Below are 24,427 nucleotides of genomic sequence, written 5' to 3'. Positions count from 1 at the left end.
TACTCAAGTAATTTATCCTAGGACATAATGTGAATAAGAAGTTATTTTTACTTTGACCAATGAGGACAGAAAGGATATCAAGGACAGAGATCTGGAATACTTTTAGCATTAATAATCCAAACAGAAATTTTCTATTATGACCAGTAACTTATTATGTAAGGAATGTAGGCATTTTGTTATCTAAATATTTGTTATATGTTATATAATAACATATATATATAATATATATATATTATATATATATATAAAATTTGACATTGCCTGACTTTATTTTTACCAACATTCTATGAAAAATTCAACATTGCTAATAAAAATTGTTATTAAACAATTCAACAAATTTTTTATTAAGAATCTTCTGTGCTCTAAGCACTGCTTTGGGTGCTAGGGATACAGAGAGATTATAAAATATCTTGGCCATAGGACTTCACTGTTATTCAGAGCAGTAATCCCCTACCTGGCTGTTCATCACAACTACATGAGAAATCTTTTAAAAATCATAAATTCATAAGTTCTAAAATAAAAGCAACAATTACATTACTTAGTGCCTATGCTTCAGGAGTAGGGGTCTTCCAGCTCCTATAATCATCATCCTATTTTCTGCCTTTTACAGGTGGAGAATGTTCTCTTTACTCTGTCCCTTCCTGTCACCCAGATATATGCCCCTGAAATAAGAATAAGGGCAATTAAAGAGTTATGAACTAACTTAAATTAGTGAATTATTATTTCAAAAGGCAATAATGAGGTAAGAAGTCTTTGAAATTCACAGTTCAAATGAATGGGATTGATAAGCCATTTTAGAGCACTGATTCTTAATTTTTGGGAGGCACAGATACCTTTGAGAATCTAATAAAAGCTGAAGATTATCTGTCCAGGAAAGTATACTATTTCAGGAGGTTCTTAGACTCCCTGATGCCCATGCATAATACCCCTATTAAAAATATCTTTAGTATCTCCCACACCATTGTAATTGACTTGCTCTTCATCGCTGCCACTTCTCCTTGTCTCCATGCCCTGCCCTCAACCTCTCTTTGCTTTTTCATATTTAGGTAATATTCTCTTATTTCTCTGTGGGTATCTCTGGTCAATCTCTCCCTTTCTTTTCTTTTTTCTTTATTGCCAGGATTTCCTTTTTCTCTTCTTCTCTAATTAGAATATGGATTTGAAGTATATTTTAAAACAATTGTGATATATTTTGTATGGTTTTAATTTTATTGGAATATTTCATTTTAAAATGTTGTAACACTTTATGCAATCCAGAAACAGCAAATAAAAGGAAAAAGTCACTTTTAATACTACCATTTTGATTCAGGGCCATGACCATTTTGTGTACTTTATTCTAGTGTTGTTTAATGCAGTATATATTTATACTATTGTGTATGAGTGGCATTCTGACTATAGAAGTTTTCAAGGACGTTGTAGTGAATTTATATTTTTAAGGAGTTGCTTTAGGGATTACAATATACATCTTTAATTGATCACAATCTGATATTCTTCAAGTTACTGCTTACTTCTAATAAAATATAGGAACTTTGTACCAGTTGGCTTCTAGTCTCTCCTTTGCACTATTGCTATCATAAACATTACATCTACATACATTATAAACTCAATGCAGTGTAAGAACTTTTGCTCTTATTTAAAGAAATTAAGAGAAAAAAATTAAAAATTTACATACAATCTTTTGTATTTACTCACATACATTAATATTTTTTGTTCATGATGCTCTTCATTCCTTCCTGTGTGGTCTCATTGCCTTTTAGCCTGAAGGACTTCCTTCAGTATTTATTAGAGCAGATCTACTAGCAATGAATTCAAAGTTTTTGTTTATCTGTGAATGTTTTTATTTTGTCTTTCTTTTTTTTTTGAGACAGAGTCTCACTTTGTTGCCCAGGCTAGAGTGAGTGCCGTGGCGTCAGCCTCGCTCACAGCAACCTCAAACTCCTGGCTCAAGCAATCCTCCTGCCTCAGCCTCCCAAGTAGCTGGGACTACAGGCATTCGCCACCATGCCCGGCTAATTTTTTGTATATATTAGTTGGCCAATTAATTTCTTTCTAATTATAGTAGAGACGGGGTCTCGCTCTTGCTCAAGCTGGTTTCGAACTCCTGACCTCGAGCAATCCGCCCGCCTCGGCCTCCCAGAGAGCTAGGATTACAGGCGTGAGCCACTGTGCCTGGCCTATTTTGACTTTCTTTTTGTTAGATATAGAATTGTTGCTTTACAGGTATTTCCCTCCCAGTACTTCAAATATGCCATTCCCATTGCCTTCTGTGCTTTTATGTCAGTTGGAAAGTCAATTATTAATCATATTTTTACTTGTATTTGTCATAGTGTTTTTGCCTTGTAATTCTTAAGATTTTCTCTTTACCTTTGGTTATTAGAAGTTTGACTATGATACCTATAAGTATGGTTTCTTTTGTGTTTATCCACTTCAAGGTTCATTGAGCTTCAGTTATTTGTACATTAAAATTTTTCACCAAATTTGGTGTTTTTTGGCCATTAGTTCTTCAATTTTCAATTTTTTTCTTCAATTTTTTTTCAATTTTTTTTCTAACCCTTTCACTCACTCTTTTCTTCTTTTAGAAGTTCAGTTATATGTGTGTTATGATGTTTGATATCATATTCCAGATTGCTAAGGCTCTATTCATTTTCTAACAATATTGTTTTCTTTTTGTTTTTTGGTTTAGATAATTTTTATAAATCTTTTTTTATAGTCACTAGTTATTTCTTTTGCCATTTCTGATGTTAATTAGCTTATCTAGTGAGTTTTGCTTTGCTTAATTATTTGAACACATTTATAATAGCTTCTTTGAAGTCTTTGCTAAATCACACATCTGAGTCAATTCAGAGTTAGTTTCTAATTAACCGCTTTTGTTTTCTTGAGGTTAGCCTAACATTTCTATACTTCCTTTTTTTCTGATGTCTAGTAAATTTTGGTTGAAAGTTGGACTTTTGGATACGTCATCGTGACTCTTGATTCTTTTTTGTTCTTCTGAGGGTTTTAGCGTTTTTGCTTTAGTGGGTAGTTATCTTTTCTAGACTCAAACTGTGAAATTTGTTGCCTCTGTAACGTTCAACTGCTGATGTCTCAGCTTAGCTTTTGTGTTTGTTGATATCGTGTCCTTTCTTAAGCATGGCTCCTTAGGACTCTCCTCTGTGTTTGTATAGTTTCGTGGTCAGTAAACAATTTGGGCAAAGGTCATGGTCAAACACTTCAGGGCAATAAGGCTTCCACACTGTTGCCAGAATGTATGTGGATGAGGAATACATTCAAAGGTAGAGCAAATTCACAAGTCTCCTACTCTCTGAGTCTTCACCTAGTTTTCTGGGATCTTCTGCACACAGGTATAATTTAGTAGCCAGTGTATAAAGAGTTTATAATCTCAATCTTCCATGGCTCTCTCACTTCCAAAATTTGCACATTAAATATCTTGTTGTTCTGCCACTGCCTTGAACCAGGTCTGCCACCTCTGGTGGTAAAGCTGTAAGTTTTTGCCATTCAAGCTATAGGGTAAGATCAAAACTTGCCATTCTTACTTGATAAAGTAGCAGTTTGCCTCAGTAAATGCTTCCTAGGTTGTTATCTGTCTTTTATTTTCCAGTGCTCTGAAATGGTTGTTTTTAGTTATTTTGTCCAGATTTATACTTGTATTATATGGGTAGTAGGTCTCCTAATCTCCTCTGCCTCTTACTGGAAGTAAGAATACACCATTTTTGAAATTTCAAGATAGTTTGGGCTTAACGTCTCTGTTGTGTGCATCCATATTATAGTACATATGTTTCATAAATTGAATCAATAGTGTGATCTAAATTTGCATCCTGCATTTTCACTTAGTAATATAGTATGACTAATTTTCTATGTTATGAATTTTTTGTAAATATTTTAATATAGTTTTTGGTAAAATGTTTTATTTAAATATTTTATTTAAAATGTTTTTGTAAAAGATTTTTATATAGTTACATTATACTTCAGTAGATCAATATAATGAAATAAATTCAATTATTTATCTGTTAGAAATTTATAGGTATATTGCTTTCAATCATTTGCTTTTCTAGATAACACTGTGATGAACATCATTGCACATAGATCTTTGTAGGTATCTTAAATAATTGCATTAGGGTAGATTCTTAAAGTGAAAATCCTAAGTCAAAGGGTATGAATATTTCAAATGTTCTTAATATATAGTACCTTGCCATTTTCTGGCTGGTAGGCATTTGGATGCTTTAAAATTTTAACATTGTCATTGTTTTTAATAGATATATGGTATCTCATTGCATTACCTAACTAGTTCTTTATTGTTGGAGATTTAGGTTATTTTATGCTCTTTACTCTTTTAAACAATGTTCAACATTTCTAATCATCAGAGAAATGAAAATAAAAACCACAATGAGATATCGTTTATCTCTAGTGAGAATGGCCTTTATCAAAAAGTCCCAAAACAACAAATGTTGGTGTGGATGCAAAGAGATAGCAACACTCATACACTGCTGGTGGGACTGCAAACCAGTGCAACCTCTGTGGAAAGCACTATGGAGATACCTTAAAGCTATACAAGTAGATCCACCATTTGATCCAGCAGTCCCATTACTGGTCATCTACCCAAAAGAACAAAAGACATTCTATAAAAAAGACACCTGCACTCGAATGTTATAACAGCACAATTCACAATTGTGAAGATGTGGAAACAATCCAAGTGCCCATCAATACATGAGCGGATTAATAAAATATGGTATATGTATACCATGGAGTACTATTCAGCTATAAGAAACAGTGGTGCTATAGCACCTCTTGTATTTTCTTGGATAGAGCTGGAACCCATTCTACTAATCATCCCAAGAATGGAACAATAAGCACCACATGTACTCACTAGCAAATTGGTTTTAACTAATCAACACCTAAGTGTACATATAGGAATAACATTCATCGGGTGTTGGGCAGATGGGAGGGGGCAAAAGGGGATGGGTATATACATACATAATGAGTGTGATGAACACCGTTTGGGGGATGGACACGCTTGAAGCTCTGACTGGGTGGGGGGGAGCAAGGGCACTATATGTAACCTAACCATTTGTACCCCCATAATAGTCTGGGAAAAAAAAGAATGTTTATAGCCTTTCCATGTTTCAAATATTTTTTTCTAGGCCCCCAAATTGGAAACATTTTCTTAAAAGAATATAAGTACTTTAAGGGCTCCTTTAACACATTTATAAATTGCTTTCTATAAATGTATCAATTTATAATAACACTAATGAGGTATGAGAGTTTTACATCATTGGCTAGCATTGGCTATCATTTACATTTTCACATTTGCATATTTTAATAATAATGACATAGAGAATTCTACCATAGAAATCTAAGGAAAGAGCTTGACTAGTAGTCTTTAGTTGTCTTATACTCTTTTGTTCTCTTATCTATAGGAATTAGTGCTTATGTTATCAATTTACAAGAACTCTTTTTGAAATGAAGCTATTAACTTGCTTTAATTTGTTGATAATAATGTTAATTTTACTGTGTTGCCATTTTATTTTAGTTCTGTATTGCTGGATACTTTTATAAATCTTTCAATTAAATTAATATTTCACAGTTAAATCTTTCAATTTTCTTCTTTGTGATTTCTTCTTTTGCAACTAAGCATAAAAAGTCAGCCCTTCCTTCATGTGAATTTTTATTTTGTTAGTTTGAACCAAATTGTTATTTTTATAGTTAAAAAATGATTATCAGTATTTTACATAGTTTAACCTAGAAATTTTTTGAAGAGCATTCATTTTCCGTATTGGAATATTTGTTCCTCATAACCTAATAAGTAAAAAACAAATATATACAAAAAACAATCCTGAATAAAATTACGTTTTTTAAAAATGTGAAAAATGTGCTGCCATTTTGATACAGTGATCAATTTTTGTTTTAAAATAAAGTGGGAGTTAGTCATGTGGTGAAGAGTTGGGGTTATCATCCCCATATTACCATGATAATACATTATTTAGTTGTATTTTTATAATAGAGTTTTTAAGTATATAAAGCAATATTTTTATTATATGATTTTATTAGTGTGGCAATTTTCATGAATAAAAATAGGGCTTAATTCACTTCATATTTTAGGTCAACATGGAGGAGTAACAATGGGACTAGCAAGAAAGAGAGAAGGATCTGATTTTTTAGAATAAGAGTCCAAGAAGTAATGTATTTATTATATATATTTAAATTACTTTGGCCGTATATTAGAATTTTAAAAGAAAAATTGCAGTAGATTAGAAATCAAGTTTCTGCCAATACATTTTAATCATGACTAACAACACTTATAGTTTTGGATTTCCTTCAACAGAGATTATTAGTTATGATAAATTGTGAAGTGTTTTTTATGATTATACTAATGTCAAATAAAACATCAGTGTTTGATCATTTATATCATTTTGACTTATTAGTTAAACCAGGTATTGATCCCAGGTCTCCCAAGGCAAAAGGCTTGTGCAGTTATGCATTTAAATTTCACCTCTTAGCAAAATGTGTATTTAACTTCATGGTGGGAGCAAGAATGGGTGTCAAATGCCTCATTACATGTAAAACTTACATAGTTCTTGTCATTTTTAAAGCAAATTTAAATATACTAAAATGTACAAGGTACACATACTTTATACTAAATTGGAAAAAAATTAATCATCTTCAAAATTTGAGATTTACTCTTTTCCATATCTTTTGTTTTAGACAGAGTCTCACTCTGTTGCCTGAGCTAGAGTGCCGTGGCATCAGCCTAACTCACAGCAACCTCAAATTCCTGGGCTCAAGCAATCCTTCTGCTACAGCCTCCCAAGTAGCTGGGACTACAAGCATGCGCCATGATCCCAGCTAATTTTTTCTATATATTTTTAGTTGTCCAATTAATTTCTTTCTATTTTTAGTAGAGACGGGGTCTCGCTCTTGCTCAGACTGGTTTTGAACTTCTGACCTTGAGTGACCCTCTTACTTTGGCCTCTGAGAGTGCTAAGATTACAGGTGTGAGCCACAGCGCCCGGCCTATAAATATTTGATTTTTTATTGGTTAATCTGTATCATTGTATATTTTGAACACAGTGGTTCAGACAACTGGATATTTAATACATATTTTTGAGGAGAAAACATTTTGTAAAAAAACCTTCTAGTATTTCTACCTCTTGTCACTGAGTGGGAAAAAGCATTCAAAAAAGTAAATTTGAAAGCTCTGTTAGAGGCAGAATGAAGTAACTACCTTCGAAAATAGAAATTATAACTTGTAATAAAACAAAGAAGATTTTGTCCAGAGAATTAAAAACTTGTGTGAAGTCTGTAAAACAAAGAGGCAGACTGTTCCAGGTGATTTGTGCTACAGAAATCACCATTCCCTTTTCAGCATTCATACAAAGTTGAGAGAGACAAAATAAAGTAGGAAGAAAAGTAGTCAAACAGGAATGGGTTTCTTAGAAATAGCTGTTGCAACAGTACAAAGGATTTAAAAAATAGTATTATTTTACACTGAATTCTAAAAGGATCACGAAAGATATTTATATAATTATTTAAAAGAATGTGTTTTCTAGATCATCTGAAATCTTAATGTTTATGGACTAAAACATGTACTGATATTTAAAATTATGGTAGCAAAAAAATGGCTATAAAGATGCTAAAGAAAGTAGATATAACAGTTTAGAAGTATACAAAGTTTATCCTTATTATGTCACCATATACTTTTTCATTTTAGAAAAAATTTAGGAACCTTTGAAATGATTTGTGTTCCTTACCTTTTAAAATAAAAACAACTATATTTTTGAGTCTAATTTTACTCTAACTTCAATGTTATATCTAGAAGTATTAGTAAAAATAACTTGTTTTGTGTGAAATTATCTAAAAATTTCTAAGAGGCCTAACATGCAAATAACTGACACATATTAAAAGCCTATTTCCTCCTTCTATGGGTGACTCTTGGTTTAGCCATCAAAAAAAAAAAGTCTCAATTTCTAACAGGGAAATTTTAAGTAAACATTTCTACTCAGTAGCATAATGTCTAGCCATTATAAATAAGTGATGATTTGGGTTTTTTATTTCTTCCATTTCTTATTTGTTTTATACTTCTAAACTTGCATTAAAGTAGCCAAACTTCTTCCATTATTTTTTTGCCTACCTTGGATCCATAAAGGGGAGAGAATTTCTACTTTATCTACTTAGCTTTCATATAATGCTACTGCTTCCTTTTCAAATCTAAGCCTTAATTTTCATTAAAAGATGGTTTGAGTACTGAGGCTTCAAAGCTGGGACTAGGGATGAAGGAAGCTAAAGAAGGAGAGGGCACCCACTTTCGAAGAATAGAGAGGTAGCAGTCTCTAACATTTTAAAAATGATTTTGAGGACTCTATGAGTTATGATACTGTATCTAGCCACCTAGGTGGAAGTAGAGAAAAATGGTGGCATTTCAGCATTTTTACAACTAAAGATGACTCGGGAGAAAGGAATTCCAAGTAGACTGAAAGAAAAGGGAGGAAAATGCAGGGGATGATTGAGAAATAATGAAAGATCATGTATTGCTGAAATGTTGGCTATGAGTATGAAAATTGTTAAAAAAAAAAGATAGAAGAATAAGCTTGGGATATTATTGATGACATTGAAAATTAATGTGATAAGTTTATGATTAACTCTGGAAGCAATGGAGAATCACTGAGGTATTTCTAAAGCAACAAATTAGTTGGAACCTTACTTTGTGAAGATAACTTTAGCAGTAGCATATAGAAAGGAAAGGATAAGAAAAAAAGATATAGCTACAGTGATCTAGAGCAGGAGTCAATTGTAGTCTAGATTAGGCATTAATTAGCCTTTTTTACAAAGGGCTAGCTAAATATTTTAGGATTTATAGCCCATAGGATCTTTATCACAACAACTCGACTCTGCCACTTGCAGCCATAATTTGAACATGGCTGTGTATCTGTATGTTATATAAGCAGTATCATTTAGTAGATAATAGTATTGGATCATGAATGTAGGCTTCTCAGGCCCTCAAGGATGTTATAATCTTGGATTCAGTTTCACCTCTTTAGTTTAATGTCCTCATCTCTGAAATGCGTATATAAATGGTATCTTTCTCTGGTTTTTAATAAAGAAAATAGCTACTAATAACTTTTTTTGCAAACTCCTTAAGCTGTTTAGAGAAGATGTTGGGAAATCTATAAAATGAATTTGCTATTGAAAATGGAATATATGCTGCTGGTTTTTTGGTTTTTTATTTAACAGACTTTGTACTAAGTTCTAGAGGCAAGATAAATCTACTTTTGAGCTATTTGTAATATTTCTAGCTTAGACCTTGATCTTAAGAGATAGAATTTCAGTAACTGTTAAAATGAAATGTAGCTAGAAATATAAGCTGTTGATATGTGTCTCTGTCATAGTGAGATTACCTTTACTTTAAAGAAAACTACACAGTACCTATACTGCAAATATGTTAATATCTTTTAAAGTTGTGCATCTGAAAAATCTTGGTTAAAATGAGCTTTTTATATTGTACTCACAACCTTTAAGGTCATTAATCCAAAGACTAAAGGAATTTTAGTTTTTTTGGGTAGTCTTTTCTGGCAATTAAAATGATGAGATTTATCTTTTCTTCAACATGGCAGTACTATGTCATTGTTAAGAGCTTAGATTTTTGTGATCTGAATTCAAATTCAAATTCTGTCACCTTATCAGCTTTGTGAATTAAGGTAATTTATTCTTCATCTAAAAGACAGCAATAAGAGTACCTGCCTTAGTAGGATTGCTATGAGAATATTGTTAAATGAAGTAAAGTTGTAAAGTGTTTAGCATGAGATCTGAAATATTATCAGATATAATAAATAATAGCTATTATATTTTTTCAAAAAATATGTTAATATTTCTCAGATAGCTTATCCTCTCCCTCAGGAACATGTGTCTTGTTGGCTGAGAAAGATATGGCACCTAGAAAATATTGCTTACATGTATTTGGGGCTCATGAAATCACTTTAAGAATTGCTATTTTATTACCAAATAGATTGATTATTTGTTCTTAATTATAATGCAGATTATTACATGGTTCACTATTACTACTTATTGTAGTTTCCCCCCATACCACTATCATTCCCTCAAACATCTGGCTTTTTGAATTGGATAAATTCTTCCCAACAGATAGAATTCAGTGAAAATAATTAAAAAGTAATTTATATATGATACTTATGAGGATTTTAAAATTTACAAGGAAGTTTATTTCAAATATGTTACTGATCATCACTTTATTTCAGAGACTATCCTAGATGCAAATGATACAAAGATGTAAGACAATTGTTGCCTTTAAGAAGCTCATAGCTTGGTAGAAAAGACAGGCAACAAAATGAGCAATTATACTGAAAATGTTAAGTGTTTTGATATGTGTCTGCTCAGGGCATTACAGGAGCATACAGCAGGGTATTGTAATCATCAGGAAAAGAGTTAGGGAGAAATAAGATGAAATTGCTGAAATTTTTCATGAGGTAATGTCACTTGAACTGAGCTTTTAAAGAAGGTACATTAGATAGGAAAAGGATGTTATAGAGACAAAGGAAACTTACAGGTTTATCTTTATAGATAATTATTTTTATTCTCATGGCTATGTGCCTTTGGGCAAGTTACTTAACCTCACAAGGTTGTTGTCAATATTAAAAGAAATAATAAACTTCTGCTTCCAGTCAAAATGGAGTAACAGGTATCAGATTTGCCTACCTACCCGAAATAATTATAAAACTGGGCAAAATATTTGAAACAGCTCTCAAGACAATGAACATCAAATATGAAGGGCAGTGATTCCTGAGAGATGGGAAAATATAAATGAGGTGATCTTTGTGATTGCAACTTACTGCTTGGAGAAAGTTTCCAGATCATGCCACAGAGAGGGGGAACCCAGGCAGAGCCTGGTGGTCTCTTTGAGTTGACAAGATAGAGCTGTAAAACCAGGAAGGCCAGAGCCTCTAGAGTTCACAAAGCAGATTACCAGAGAGGAGTAAGCTGCACAACATCTGCAAAAGGTCCACCTCAAGTATTCAGCAGACTACTAATCAGAACATACCTGAGAGGAAGCTATTTGAGGCTTAGGAGAAAATCACCCGAAGTGATTAGGTAACTGTAACTGGCACTCACAGAGTTAAGAACAGTGCCTGTTCCCAACAACGAGTATAGAAAACCTCAGAATTCATGGTGCTTCTGAACTAGTACTAAAAAGTGTCATGCCTCAATAGTGGGGGAAAGTTATAGCCTTAAAGCCGTTCTGGTCCTGCCTCACAAAGCAAAAACCAAAGGGATCAAACTGCTTCCAAGTAATGACTATGTCCCAGAACAAAGCCCAAGTCTACTTATAGGAATATAAAAATATCCAGCACTGACAAAATAAGATTTACAGTGTCTGACATTCTATCAAAAATGACCAAAAGCAAGAAAATACAACATATATTTAAGAGAAAAATCAGTTGACACTGACCTAGAATTGACACAGTAATAGAATAAATAGACAAGAGCATTAATAGAGTTATTATAACTGTATTGGCTATGGTCTGAGAGCTACTAGAAAGAGTAAATATATTAAGTAGAGATATGGAAGCTATTAAAAAATCAGAATTCTAGACATGAAGACTATATGTCAGATGAAAAACAATACTGAATGAGATTAGTAGAGATGTTACCTTGCAGAAAATGGCTTAGTGAACTAGGATATAATAAGAGAAACTATCCAAAATGAAACTAGTGGAGAAAATAAAAGAGTTGAGGGGAAAAAGGTATTGGTGAGCTTTGGTACAACTTTAGGCAGCCAAATATGCAATAATTATATAATTGGAGTTGCCAAAGGAAAGGAAAGGAGGCAACAGAAAAAAAAATTGAAGAAATAATGACCAAAATTTTTCCAAATTTGATAAAAACTACAAACCAACAGAAGCTCAATGAACCCCAAGCAGAAAAAGGATGAAGAAAACTACATCAAGGCAGATAATAATCAAATTTCTTTTAACAATTATGAGAAGAAAATCTTAAAAGCAGATAGAAAAAAATATATACTTATTACATATGGAAAACAAGTATAGGCGTGAAAGCATATTCTCATTGTAAAGAATGCAGACTGACAGTAAAGTAACATAATTAAAATACTGAAAGAAAAGTTTTATAAATTTTGAATTCTATACCCTGAGAGAACATCTTCCAAAAATGAAAGCCAAATGAAGATTTTTAAAAAGACACACAAAATCTGAAATAATTCATCACCAAACAACCTGCACCAGAAGAAATGTCACAGGATACCCTTTTAGCATTAGGAAAATGATACCAGATAAAAACCTGGGTTGACATAAAAGGATAGAGAGTAATAGAAATGATAGCTACATGGGTAAATATATCTTTTTAAAAGGTAACTATTTAAAGCATAAACAACAACAATATATTATAGAGTTTGTAACAATATATGACAGCAATGGCAATAATGATACAGAGCGTCAGAGCAGAGAAATTAAAGTATACCATTATAAGGTTTTTATGATATATATAGAATGACATAATGAAGATAGGGTGATAAATTAAAGATATACACTTTAAACTTCAAAGCATCAACTAAACACGATAAACAATTATAGCTAGTAAGCCAATAAAGACTATAAAGTAGAATTATAAAATACTCATTTGAAGAGAAGGCAGAAAAATAAATAGCAATGTGGTAGGGTAGTAATTACATAAGTATAAATTGATTTAAACACTCCAATAAAAATGCAGAGCTTTTCAGATTGTATAAAAAGTGAAGATTCAACTATATGCTGCTTATACAAAATATACTTCAAATATAAAGACACTAACAGGTAAAGATGATGAAAAAAGATATACCAGGCTAAAACTTAGTATTGTTAAGATGTATATTCTCCTCAAATTGATGAGTAGCTTCAGTGTAATCCCATGAGTGATCCCAGCAGACTTTTTTTTTTTAAGAAATTGACAAGCTTATTCTAAAAATTTGGAATGCAAAGGAGCTAGAAGAACCAAAAGTACTTTGAAAAGAAAGTTGGAGTACTCTACCTGATTTCAAGAATTAACAACAGTGATAAAGACAGTGTAGTATTGGCATCAAGATTGACAAACAGATCAAAGAACCAGAATAAGAGTCTAGAAAGAGACTCATATGTATATGTGTACATATATGTGGCAAATTGATTTTTGACAAAGGTGCAAAGGCAGTTGAATGGAGCAATGATAATCTTTCCCTCAGATGATACTGGAACAATTGGATAGTCATATATAGTACTCTAATAAAAAAAAAAAAGGTTTTCAATGCATACCTTGCACTATATTCAAAAATTAACTAAAAGCATTCCATAAAATTAAATGTAAAACATAAAACTATAAAACCTTTAGGTATAAATGCAGGACAAATCTTTGTGAATTGGAATTAGGTAAATATTTCTTAGATATAACACTGAAAAAGCATGATTCATAAAAGATGAAATTGATGGCTTAGACTTCATTGAAAGTCCATTGCATTTTCCACATAAAATTTGCAAAACTACATATGGGATAAATTATTGGAAACTCAATATTAAAAAAACAATCTAATAAAAAATTGGCAGAAGATTTGAACATCAGTTTTACCAAGGAAGATATATGGATAATAAGTGTATGAAAAGATGCTCAACACCATTAGTCATTAAGGAACTACAGATTAAAACCATAGTAAGGTACCACTACATACCTCTTAGAATTTTGAAATTAAAAAGATTGATAGCAAGTGATAACTGGGATGTGGAACAACTGTAACTCTCATACACTACTACTGGGAAAGTAAAAATCACTTTGAAAACAGTTTGGTAGTTTCTTAAAGAGTTTTACATGTATTTACCATATGACCCAGCCATTCCAATTCTAGATATTTACCCAAGAATATGAAAGCACATATTTATAAAAAGATTTGTACCTGAATGTTCATAATATTTTTTATAATAGCAAAAACTGAAAACATGTTGACATTTGTTGATGAATGCATAAGAAATTATGGTATTAAAAATCCTTACAATGGAATACTACCTAGCAACAAAAAGGAATGGATTATTGATAGACACAACATCATGGATGAGTTTCACAATAATTATGCTGAGTTTAAAAATCAGATACTTTAAATACATGGAATGTATTATATTAATAGTTCAATTATACCTCAATAAAGCTGTTTGAAAAAATTTTAAGATAGAAATAACCCACATGCTTGGCACAGTGTAGAAATTTAGTAAATAGTAGTTTCTTTCTTAACATTATTATTTTGATTATCTCTATATATACTGTAAGATCTTTGAAGTCATAAATTATGTCTCTTTATCTTTTTATCCTCAACTTGTAGCAAAGTACCTTATACATATAAGTGGTTCATAAAATTTTTTGAACAAATGGAAGTAATAAATTTCAAAGTTGAATGTAATGACAAGACTCTCTAAGAGTCCAATAATACCCTAGCAAACACCATTTGCCTACAACATCTGAAGTATAAAAATATTTCAACTATAAATTCTTTTTAACCAGGAGGTTTCAATTACTCTCTTATAAGTAGATTAAAGGTTGCTGTATATTCTTTTTGTATAAAAGAGAGCATATGATAATATGGAATTGAGGATAAATCTGAAAACAGTATAATCTAATCCTAACTTTGATTTTGTGAAATGTTGCTAGTTTAATTTTTTTTAAGTTTGAGTTCTCTTTTTAGCTCAGTCACAATCTTTCTTTCAGACTTTGTATTTTTCTGTCCTTAACAACCTTAAAACTGTTGCTGGCAGATGGAATGGCTTTACCTTTATCAACTTCCAGAACTTTCACAGTGGTGCCAGGGATTCAGGGAGCTGAATATGAACAGAAGTGAGAAAGGTGAACAAGTAGTTTAAACAGTTTAGTGTGTAAACTGGTTTATATAAGGATAGGCTTCTTTTCTCCTCTCTTTTTATGTAGTCATTGTTCAAGGAATTGTACTGGTTTTGAATGTTAGCTTTGGCACTGATTTGAGACTCTAGACACGCAGAATGTCTATAAGGAACTCAGGGAATGAGACTAAATAAGAGTATATCCAGAGTCAGAGGGAAAAGTCTAGACATTGAGAATGGTTATCTCCACAAGCCATCATGAGACCAGCCTATCTTTTGGTCTATTCTTAGGAGCTTCTTTTCCTTAAGAAAGTGGATTCTCTTCTCCAACCCTAGGGCTTACAAATGAAGTTAAGTAGGAAAAGAAGAAGGGCAAGTCTGGAGAATCCGTAGCAGTAGAAAGACTACCAACTCCCCCTCCTCCAATTTTAGCTAAACTTGCTAACATTTTAGCAATTTGAAGCCTTACAGGATAAGAATTTCTAGCAGCACTATAGTTTTCTTTAAATGAGTTATAATTATGGTATAGTATCTATATTAATTTTTTGTTTATCATACCATAGCACAATAATCAACTTTAAATTTAATATAGCCTTTAAAGACTTACAGTAAAAGTTCACATTGTTCTTAGTTTTCTACTAATGTCAATACTAACATTTATGTTTTTAGGGGAACCCTGTTTATATTCTCTATAATTCCATTTTGGTGATATTCTTTAATGATGCACTACTAATGTTGATGTGAGGAATATTGGAGTGTGTTTGTTTGTTTGTTTTGCTTAAACAACAGAAATTTATTTTCTCACAGCCCTGAAGGCTAGAAGTCCAAGATCAAGGTGTTGTCAGGGTTGGTTCTTTCTGAAGACTCTCTCCTTGGATTATAGATGGCTGTCTTCTTTCAGTGTCATCACAGAGTCTTAGCAATACTATTTTTTAATGAATATAATTCTGTAAGCTTCCTTTATACAATATAATTGTGACATTGTACTCCTAAGTATGTCCTTGTTTAAGAATTCTTTGAAAAATTACTGTATTTCATGCATTTGTATATGGTATTATTCTCTCTTTATTCATTAAGATATAATTTCTGGTTCTGATTAATATGAATACCATTTACCAATTTCGGGTGGCATTCATACTGATCCTGGAATCTAATACATGCTAAAATAGGTAAAACATTGGAAATGTTGGCATTCAAGCCCCAAAGTTATTTTCATTCTAAGCCAGGTAGTATGATGATACATAACTAAATATGGATTGGTGTAAAAAATTTTTTAACTTTATATTCAGATTCTTCTTTCTCATTAATCTTTTCTTAAAAAGTAACTATAAATAGCAGCCAGAACAATAGCAATATAAATCAGACTGCCTCTTCTCCATTCCTCTTTTCAACTGAGCTACTTTTTCTGAGCCAAGCAGCTACTGACGCAGATACTCAGGTGGGACACAGAAAGTTCCAGCCAAGCAGCCTATTGTGATGCTTTCCCTCTTCTGAGACAAACTCAAGCCTAGAAACAAAGCCCTTGGGAAGGATTTGAGGGGCAGGTGACTGAAATAAAAGACTGAAGCCCACGAATTCCACTCACCTTATTCACCAGTTGCAGTAAAAAAACATTTGCAGATGGACAAAAAGTGAGAGAACATTTGCATCTGTGTACCCTATCCAAGAAAAATGCTTGAGCAATGAATCTGAGCAAAGTAAAAATATTTATAAAATTCAAATTACTTTTAAATGTCTAGTCAATCTAACAATATATTTGTCCCCATAGTTGGGGTTCACCCCTGCATTTATTTCATAAATAAAATTTAGCAAGTTATATCTGCATAAAGAAATGTATTTAGAATGGAATCATATTCATTTATTGGATCAGCTGTGTTATTTTAGACATATTTTTCTAAACAGAATCAAAACCCCTATTTTTATGCATTTATATCTATTTAAATTAATTACTTTGACTTCATGAGTATCTTAGTGATTTATTTAGAAGGATCCTGAGATTTGGAGTCAGAGTCTTAATTTTACTCCATCATTTACTAAATTACTATGATTTAGATACAAATTACTAAACTGTTCTTATTTCCTGGTTTTCTTTATCTTTGAAATATGAGTCCTATATTATAGATTGTTAAAGTAATTAGTAAAAAATAAATAAATCTTAGCAGATGTTTTTATCATAGATATTAGTCATCAAGAATCTTTCCTTAGAAATGGTAATCACCATATTTTGAAGATAGTGGTTATAAATGATGGGAGGAAGAGGGCTGCTATGGAGGGAGATTTCATGGGTAGAAGACTTTAACAATATTGTTAATGTTTATTGGATGTTAGGTAGACATTCTTCTATATACTTTTTGTAAGTCCTAAATAGTTTTTAATTGTTAAAAAAATCTTTTCTTATGAATACAAAAAACTCACTCCTATGAAATATCTTAACCAATAAAGTGTCTAAGATTTAGCTATCAAAGGAAACTGCTTACAAGGACACTTTGAAATGCATGCTTCATAATTCTTAGCTTGCTTAGGACCTGATAGTCAGAATATCATTTACTTCTTGCCATTCTAGTTATGTTATATTGCATCAAGTATCACATTTCTACTGTGTGGCAGAGATTACAAACTATTTTGGAGTTGAACCTGACCTATAGAAGTTATATGTTTGTTCCACACAGTTCTGTATTGTTTTACATGGCAACTTAAATACTTGTGAAAAATTAGTAGATTTCATGACCCTGGGCTTGCATTTCTGCATAACAGCAATCAGTTGGTATTTGAGTATAGCTGCTGCTTTTAGATGGGGCATGTGCTCCACAGTTCTCCACTCTCTGTGCTTCCTGATGCTAATGACAAGTGTCATTTGCCATTTATTGTCATAAATGTTTGTGTTAACTGCTTGGCACCTGTATGCATTTTAGTTTATGACTGTGAAATTATATTCAGTAGATATTATAGTCTTCTGTTGACATTTTGCTATGATATTTTAATTTGATGTCACATATTTCCAATACTTTATAACTTTGTAAAGCATGCTTACATACATTTTCCCTGTAAATATATAACATAAAGGACTCTTTTTTGTTTGTCAACTCCTTTTCTCATATCCAGTCAGTCATTTCATTTTACCGATTTCTCAAATCTAATTCTTCCTGTTTGACCTTTTTGCTACTGCTTTGTCTCAAGCCCTCATTGTCTCACCTGGAGTTCTTTGATTGCCACCTAACTGAGCTCCTTGCCTCTAGTAACATTCTTTTTAATTCATCCTCATATTGGTAGAATGATGAATCAAAGTGTAGATCTGATCACATCACCTCTCTATTTAAAATTCTTCTAAGCCTTTCCAGATATTAGATATTTTAGGCTTTTCTGGTCATAAGGTTCCTGTTACAAATACTCACCTCCTGTTTTTGAGTTGAGCACAAAAACCACCATAGACAATATGTAAACAAATGGTATGGCTGTATTCCAATAAAACTTACAAAACTGGGTTGCTGGTCTAGGGCTCTAGTTTGTTAATCCCTGTTCTGTGATATAAAAGACTTTCCCTGCCTTCTCATTTGTCACATTTGCCACTCCCCCATTATTTCTTACAGGTTTTTCAGAAGCACCATTTGAATTCGTAAACTTTTCTGAGTATAGCATCCTTCTTTCTATGTCCAATTATTTCTTTTCATTCAAGCTGGTTTTTTTTACAAATGGCAAAATATTCTAATGTATCACATAAATTGTTAATTCCAAAATGATGGTTTTCATATATAAAAATGGGACAATTTAGTGTATTTGCCTAGTTTATTTAGTTTATTGCTGGCATCTTTATAAATGTAGTAAAGCCAAATCTTAAGAAGAGTTTTTAACAGATTTTTCATGAAAGTCGTAACTTTGATAACAACCCATGTTACAGTTTGGATACTATCAATATGTTAACCAAAAATCTCAGAATGAAGTCACTGTAGGAAAGTAGTTTAGTTTCAACATAGTCAACTGTATTAGATCAAGGGTTACTGAAAAGAACAATTTTAGGGCAGTTAGTAGGAACTGAAAACATATAAATCACATTGTATCCTCTCTTCATCACAATTACTCTTTTCTAATCCAGTTAGGAAAGCAGAAAATACTTGGTTTTAGGGTCTGTCTTGCCTGAACTATTGAACGTCAAGTTGCTATTAATATTTAAATTCTAATAGGTCACTTGCATGTTTCCATATAGAAAGAAATAGCATGACTTGAGAATGTATTGTTAAATGTGTATGTTTTGCCTCATTGTTAAATTGCAGTTATTTATGTTATTGCTGATTTGTACAGTGTTGGGTAGTAAACAAAACTTTTAGGAAAAAAATTGAAAGAACACCATTCTTGCATCATATGTGCAAGATGCAAGATATGGGTGGATATTAATATTGATTATGGTAAAGCTGTCTAAATTTTCTGATACTTGCATAAATATGCATTAAAGTTTTATCTACTAAAACTGACCTGTAACTGTCTTTTATGGTTGATTTAAAAATTTTTTTTTCTTTTTTTTTTTTAGCCACCAGCTGAACAGGCCAAAGCCAGACTACAGCTCGTTCTTGAAGCTGCTGGTAAGTGTTAGTAATTAACTTTTATGAAATGAAAAAGTAACAAATATATCCTACGCTGTTAGCATGCTTATAGATGAGTCAAAGAGAAAAGTCCTGTTTTTATATATACTCCAAATGTATGAGATCTAGATTATATGTATGTACTTATTTATTGCTACAGTAAATTGGTAAATATTATGCTAAATGTTCATTCTCTTTTATTTTAATTTATAAAATTGGATTCAATTTTATTTTTCCATTTTGATAAAGTTTCATTTATTATTATTATTTTCTTTTTTGTACTGTGCTTTTGGGGGCATGTTTAAAAATTCTTTGACTAACCCCAGATCATAATTTTTTCTAACATTTTCCTCTGAAAGTTTTATGGTGTTACATTTTGTATTTAAGACTATGATCCTTTTTCATTTTTCTATAAGGTATAATGTTTAGGCTGAGATTTTCATTGTTCTAAAGGAAACGATGTCAGTGTCATTTAATAATTCCAATTACATTGAATCAACTCATTGGACTCTGTGTTCTGGATATCATCTAAACTTAAAATGCTATTTGTTTTGTTTCTCAATGGTACAATAATGCTATGACTTTGATTTTAGACATAATGCCCAGTATCATACACACATTAAATACTTTACCTTTTAAAAAATGTATAAAATCCATGTTATATTTTCTAAATACCGATACTTTACTTTGAATCTTAATGTGCTCTTCAAAAATGTATGTGCAGATATACTAGTGACATTCATCGGTGTCAGGCAGGTGGGAGGGAGTAGGGGGAGATGTACAAATTCACACCTGATGGGTGTGATGAGCATCATCTGGAGGATGGACATGCTTGCATCTCTGACTTGGGTGGGGCAAAGGCAATATATGTAACCTAAACATTTGTAGCCCTGTAATATGCTGAAATAAAAAAAAGATATGTAACTTATTCAAATAATAAGTTGCCAAGATTAGTACAGTAGTCCCCCCTTTTACAGAGTGGATATGTTCCAATGCCCACATTAGATGCATGAAACCACAGATGGTACTGAAACCAATATATGTATGTACTATGTTTTTTTCCTATACATACATACTATGATAAAGTTTAATTTTTAATTAGGCACACTAAGAGATTAACATCAACAAAATAAAGTAGAAAAATTATAACAATACACTATAATAAAAGTTATGTGAATGTGGTCTCTCTCTTTTAAAATATCTTGTACTATATTTGCCTAATTTTAGACCACAGTTGATTATATGTAACTAAAACCTAAGAAAGTGAAACTGCAATTGAGAAGACTACTGTGCATGTTTCTTAAAATTATTGACTTTTTTAAAGATCTACAAAGGGCTCATACTTTTCAGCTGGAAAAAATGAGAATTCTGTTTTAACATGAAAAATAATTTCCAACTACCGAATGATAATATTTTTAATATTCATTGATCAAGAAAATACATATGTGCATATTGATTGAAGGATCTCTTGCATTTGCTCTTTGTATTCCCATTTAAAATGTCCACAGTCTAAAGACTAGAAACACCAGTATGAGTGATATACTAGCTTCCTGAATTTATTAAAGAAGTAATTTAACCATATAGGTATAAAAATGTTTTAGTTTTGATGCTGAGTTTCTCTACCCTTCCTATATTACTTTAAAAATCACTTCTATTTTATGTATTTATCTTGTTCATTTTAGCTTTAATTACATGGGAAACATTATTTATTAAATTTTGCTGACTAGCATTTTTTTCATATTTGAGTCTCAAATATTTATGGGATAAAGCTAATTAATATGATTTTCTATGATTTATATAAAATGCATTCATTCTTCAATGGCATTTAGCTTGGCATTTAGCTTTGAAAGAATATTTCCAGTTCATAATTTGAATATTGACAAACTCTTGCTTTAAAGGAAAATATTTGTGTTGTGTAGCCCAGAAAATATTTATTTCCATTGATACAATTATAAAAAATTTCATAGTTTTGTACAAATTTTTAAAAAATCTTTTAATATGACTTTGAGACACATTATTAAAAAGATCTCACAATCCAGTGTTTATATCTGTCCCAGTTGTCACCTCTGATTTTTAAATTTAACATTCTAAATTGTATTAATGTAGGATAAAGAGTTAGATTCAGTGAATTTGGGAAATTCACAGAATTCACGAACTGGGAAATTATGACAATTTTCAAATTAAAATACCTATTTTTAGCCTGTGTAAACAAAGAACAGATGTTAGCTAAATGTAGAATTATTTATATAATCATTTTCTTCTTATCAAACATTTATATTGTCTCTAGCTTTTCTCTTATCAATAACACTGTAAGGAACATCTTCTTACACATTGTGTTATATATATTTTAGATTATCTTCTTGGGATTGATTCCTATAGAAATGAGTTTATGAGGTTAGAGGGTCTTAATATTTAGAATGACTTTTTATACATTTTTGCTTAGTTGTTTTACAAAAGCACTGTGCTACTTTTCATTGTTACTGGTTAAGTAATCATTTTTATCAGATTTATCAGATTTATTTGATTTTTGATGCCAGTTCCATGAATATATTGCTTTATAATATAACATAGCATATTATACCTTTTTGAAAAGCATCCAATATTATTTTTAATGAGCACTTATGGCCTTGGAGGGGGGAGGCAGATGGATGGATAGGGGAGGAGTACATAGGCAATTGTAGAACTTATTTTCAAGATTCTGATTTTCTGTTTTGGTGATGAATTCAAGGTGTTCATTGTATTATTAGAAATAAGTAAGTAGATGAAGGAGGGGATAAGGAGAACCTGAGCCCAGTCTGTTGAGTTTTGCAGTTAGAATTCAGCCTAGTCCCAAGGTTAACATAAATGGATAAAGGGTTGAGATAAAAAAAAGAACTTCATAGTTTTATAATGGCATAATAATATTCGTTTGTGTATGTGTCTACGTGTGTGTGTATATACACATAATACGTTTATCCATTTATGAAAATTTGGCCTATTTCCACCTTTTGGTTATTGTGAATAGGTTTACTATGAATATGCATGTACATGTACTTATTTGAGAACCCGTTTGCAGAGTTTTTTGGATGTATACCTTGGAAGGTAATTTGGGGGTCATTTGGTAACTCTATGTTTAGCTTTTTTGAGAAATCACTAAACTTTTCCATAGCAGCTGAACCATTTTACGGTTCCCTGTTGTCTTAACTAGACATATCATAATGTTACACATTTAAATTACCTGTTTGAAAATATTTAGGTTTGGGTACTCTTTGTGTCATAATTTCCTCATCTATAAGAGGGAAAGATAATAACTATCTTGTAGTGTTGTTGTGAAAATAAATATTATAATATATGAAGTGCCTAGCCCAGAGCATGACAAGTGGTAGCCATCAGAAAATTTTTATTTCCATATTGTATTTTGTGAGTACCACTGCTAGATTATTCTTTCTCAGATACCATATGATAATGCCACTCCTTTGCTCAAAATTATTGATTGGCTCTCAACCACAAAATCAATTTTATACTTCTTTGCTTAAGATTCCATGGTTCTGTACAGTGGATCCACAGACTTTTCTAACTTTATTTTCTAGAATTTATTACTATACTTCTCATTATTCTTTGAGTTACCCGTATTCTTTTCTACCTAGGAATCTTCACACATGGTTATTCCCTTCTGTAAATGTCTCTCCTTCCTTTTCCCCTCTCTCGGCACTTAAAGACCCCTTTAAAATAAGATTTCTACATGATCATTCCAGCACATAATCTTTCTCTCCTCCTTTGAATTCTTTTAGTCTTTGTCCATGCATGCTGTTTATGCTGATATTTACCCACATACCAGTGATATTGCTATTTGTTTCATAATTGTTAGACTTATTTTTCCAATGGAATAAATTTCTGAAGGTTAGCGATCATATTTAAAACGTCTACATCTTTCCCAGCAATTTTAGCAACAAATATAGTAGTACTATATCAAATAAAATTCCAGCTGTTAATTTTTGGTAAATAAGTCATTGTGGATAAACAAATGATCTAGATATCTGAAAATTAAACTTTCAAATGCCAATGTGCTCATTTTAGCCACTGTATGATATATTTTACAATAAATATACTAAAAAGTTTCCTGGCTTCAAAAGCAGAATATATATGACATAATCTGACTTTGTAACTTAAAATGTAAGGTAGTTTTTGGCAGAAAAGATAATGAAACCTGATTATCAAACAGGAGAAGGAGGAAAGATAATAAGTTTTGTTAAGTTTCTTTGTCTCCATCATTTTTACTCTCACTGTTGTTTGATTTGATGGCACCATTCCAAACATTATCTGGGTTTAACAAAAACACAGTATCATCTTATGCCAAGTGTGTTTGCTCATGGGTTTGAAGAAGATTTTGAAGCACAGATTTTTCCAAAACATAAATATTTTTCATCAGGATGAGAAAACAACACTTCTCACACAATTTTCAAGGCATAATTTTCTTTGAAGTCTTCTTAATATTTTACTTTTAATATAATTATTGATACAAACAACCTTTAAAATTATATTTCTAATGTTATAAGAAAGGGTAGAAATTTCTTTTACTACATATACGGTAAAACAACTTATCATAAAATCTGTGTAATAATTATTCCATTTCCTGAATAATACCTACAACCTTTTATATTGTGCCTTATAGTTTTCAAATCACTTTCATAAATGTTTATCTTTTGATTCATATCACTATGTGGAAGGCTGATTAACTCCATTTCACAAATATCCTGACTGCCTAAATAACTTGTAATAAATTGTATAGTTAATAAGTGGCAGAACCAGAACTCAACTCTAGTGGTTTATGACTCCTGAGCTATATCTATATGTGGGTTAAATTCCTCAGTTATGTTGGGTAGGAAGAAGGGTGATAGAAAATATTACCAAACACATACCTTATTTTCTTAGGCTTAGTTCTACAATGACCTTTCAATAAAATCATTTCTGTCATCAAGCCTTTGATTCTAAAGGAAGTTTTTTTGATTATAAAAAAGGATTAGG

At 31.5% G+C, this 24,427-nt stretch overlaps 1 protein-coding gene across 2 annotated transcripts in view; it reads left to right on the top strand.

Moving 5' to 3' along the window:
• The window catches only part of RSRC1 (arginine and serine rich coiled-coil 1), a 412,093-nt gene that overhangs the window by 212,514 nt on the left and 175,152 nt on the right, over positions 1–24,427 (top strand). For both annotated transcript variants that reach the window (XM_076004375.1, XM_012739769.3), the window contains exon 6: positions 19,372–19,423. In XM_076004375.1, coding sequence (XP_075860490.1) covers positions 19,372–19,423 — 52 coding nt within the window. The remainder of the gene's footprint in view (positions 1–19,371; positions 19,424–24,427) is intronic.

The sequence above is a fragment of the Microcebus murinus genome, chromosome 1 (genome assembly GCF_040939455.1).
Source record: "Microcebus murinus isolate Inina chromosome 1, M.murinus_Inina_mat1.0, whole genome shotgun sequence".
Taxonomy (NCBI): Eukaryota; Metazoa; Chordata; class Mammalia; order Primates; family Cheirogaleidae; genus Microcebus; species Microcebus murinus.
Note: the sequence above shows the minus strand (reverse complement) of the source record. Positions and strands in the feature narration are given on the sequence as shown.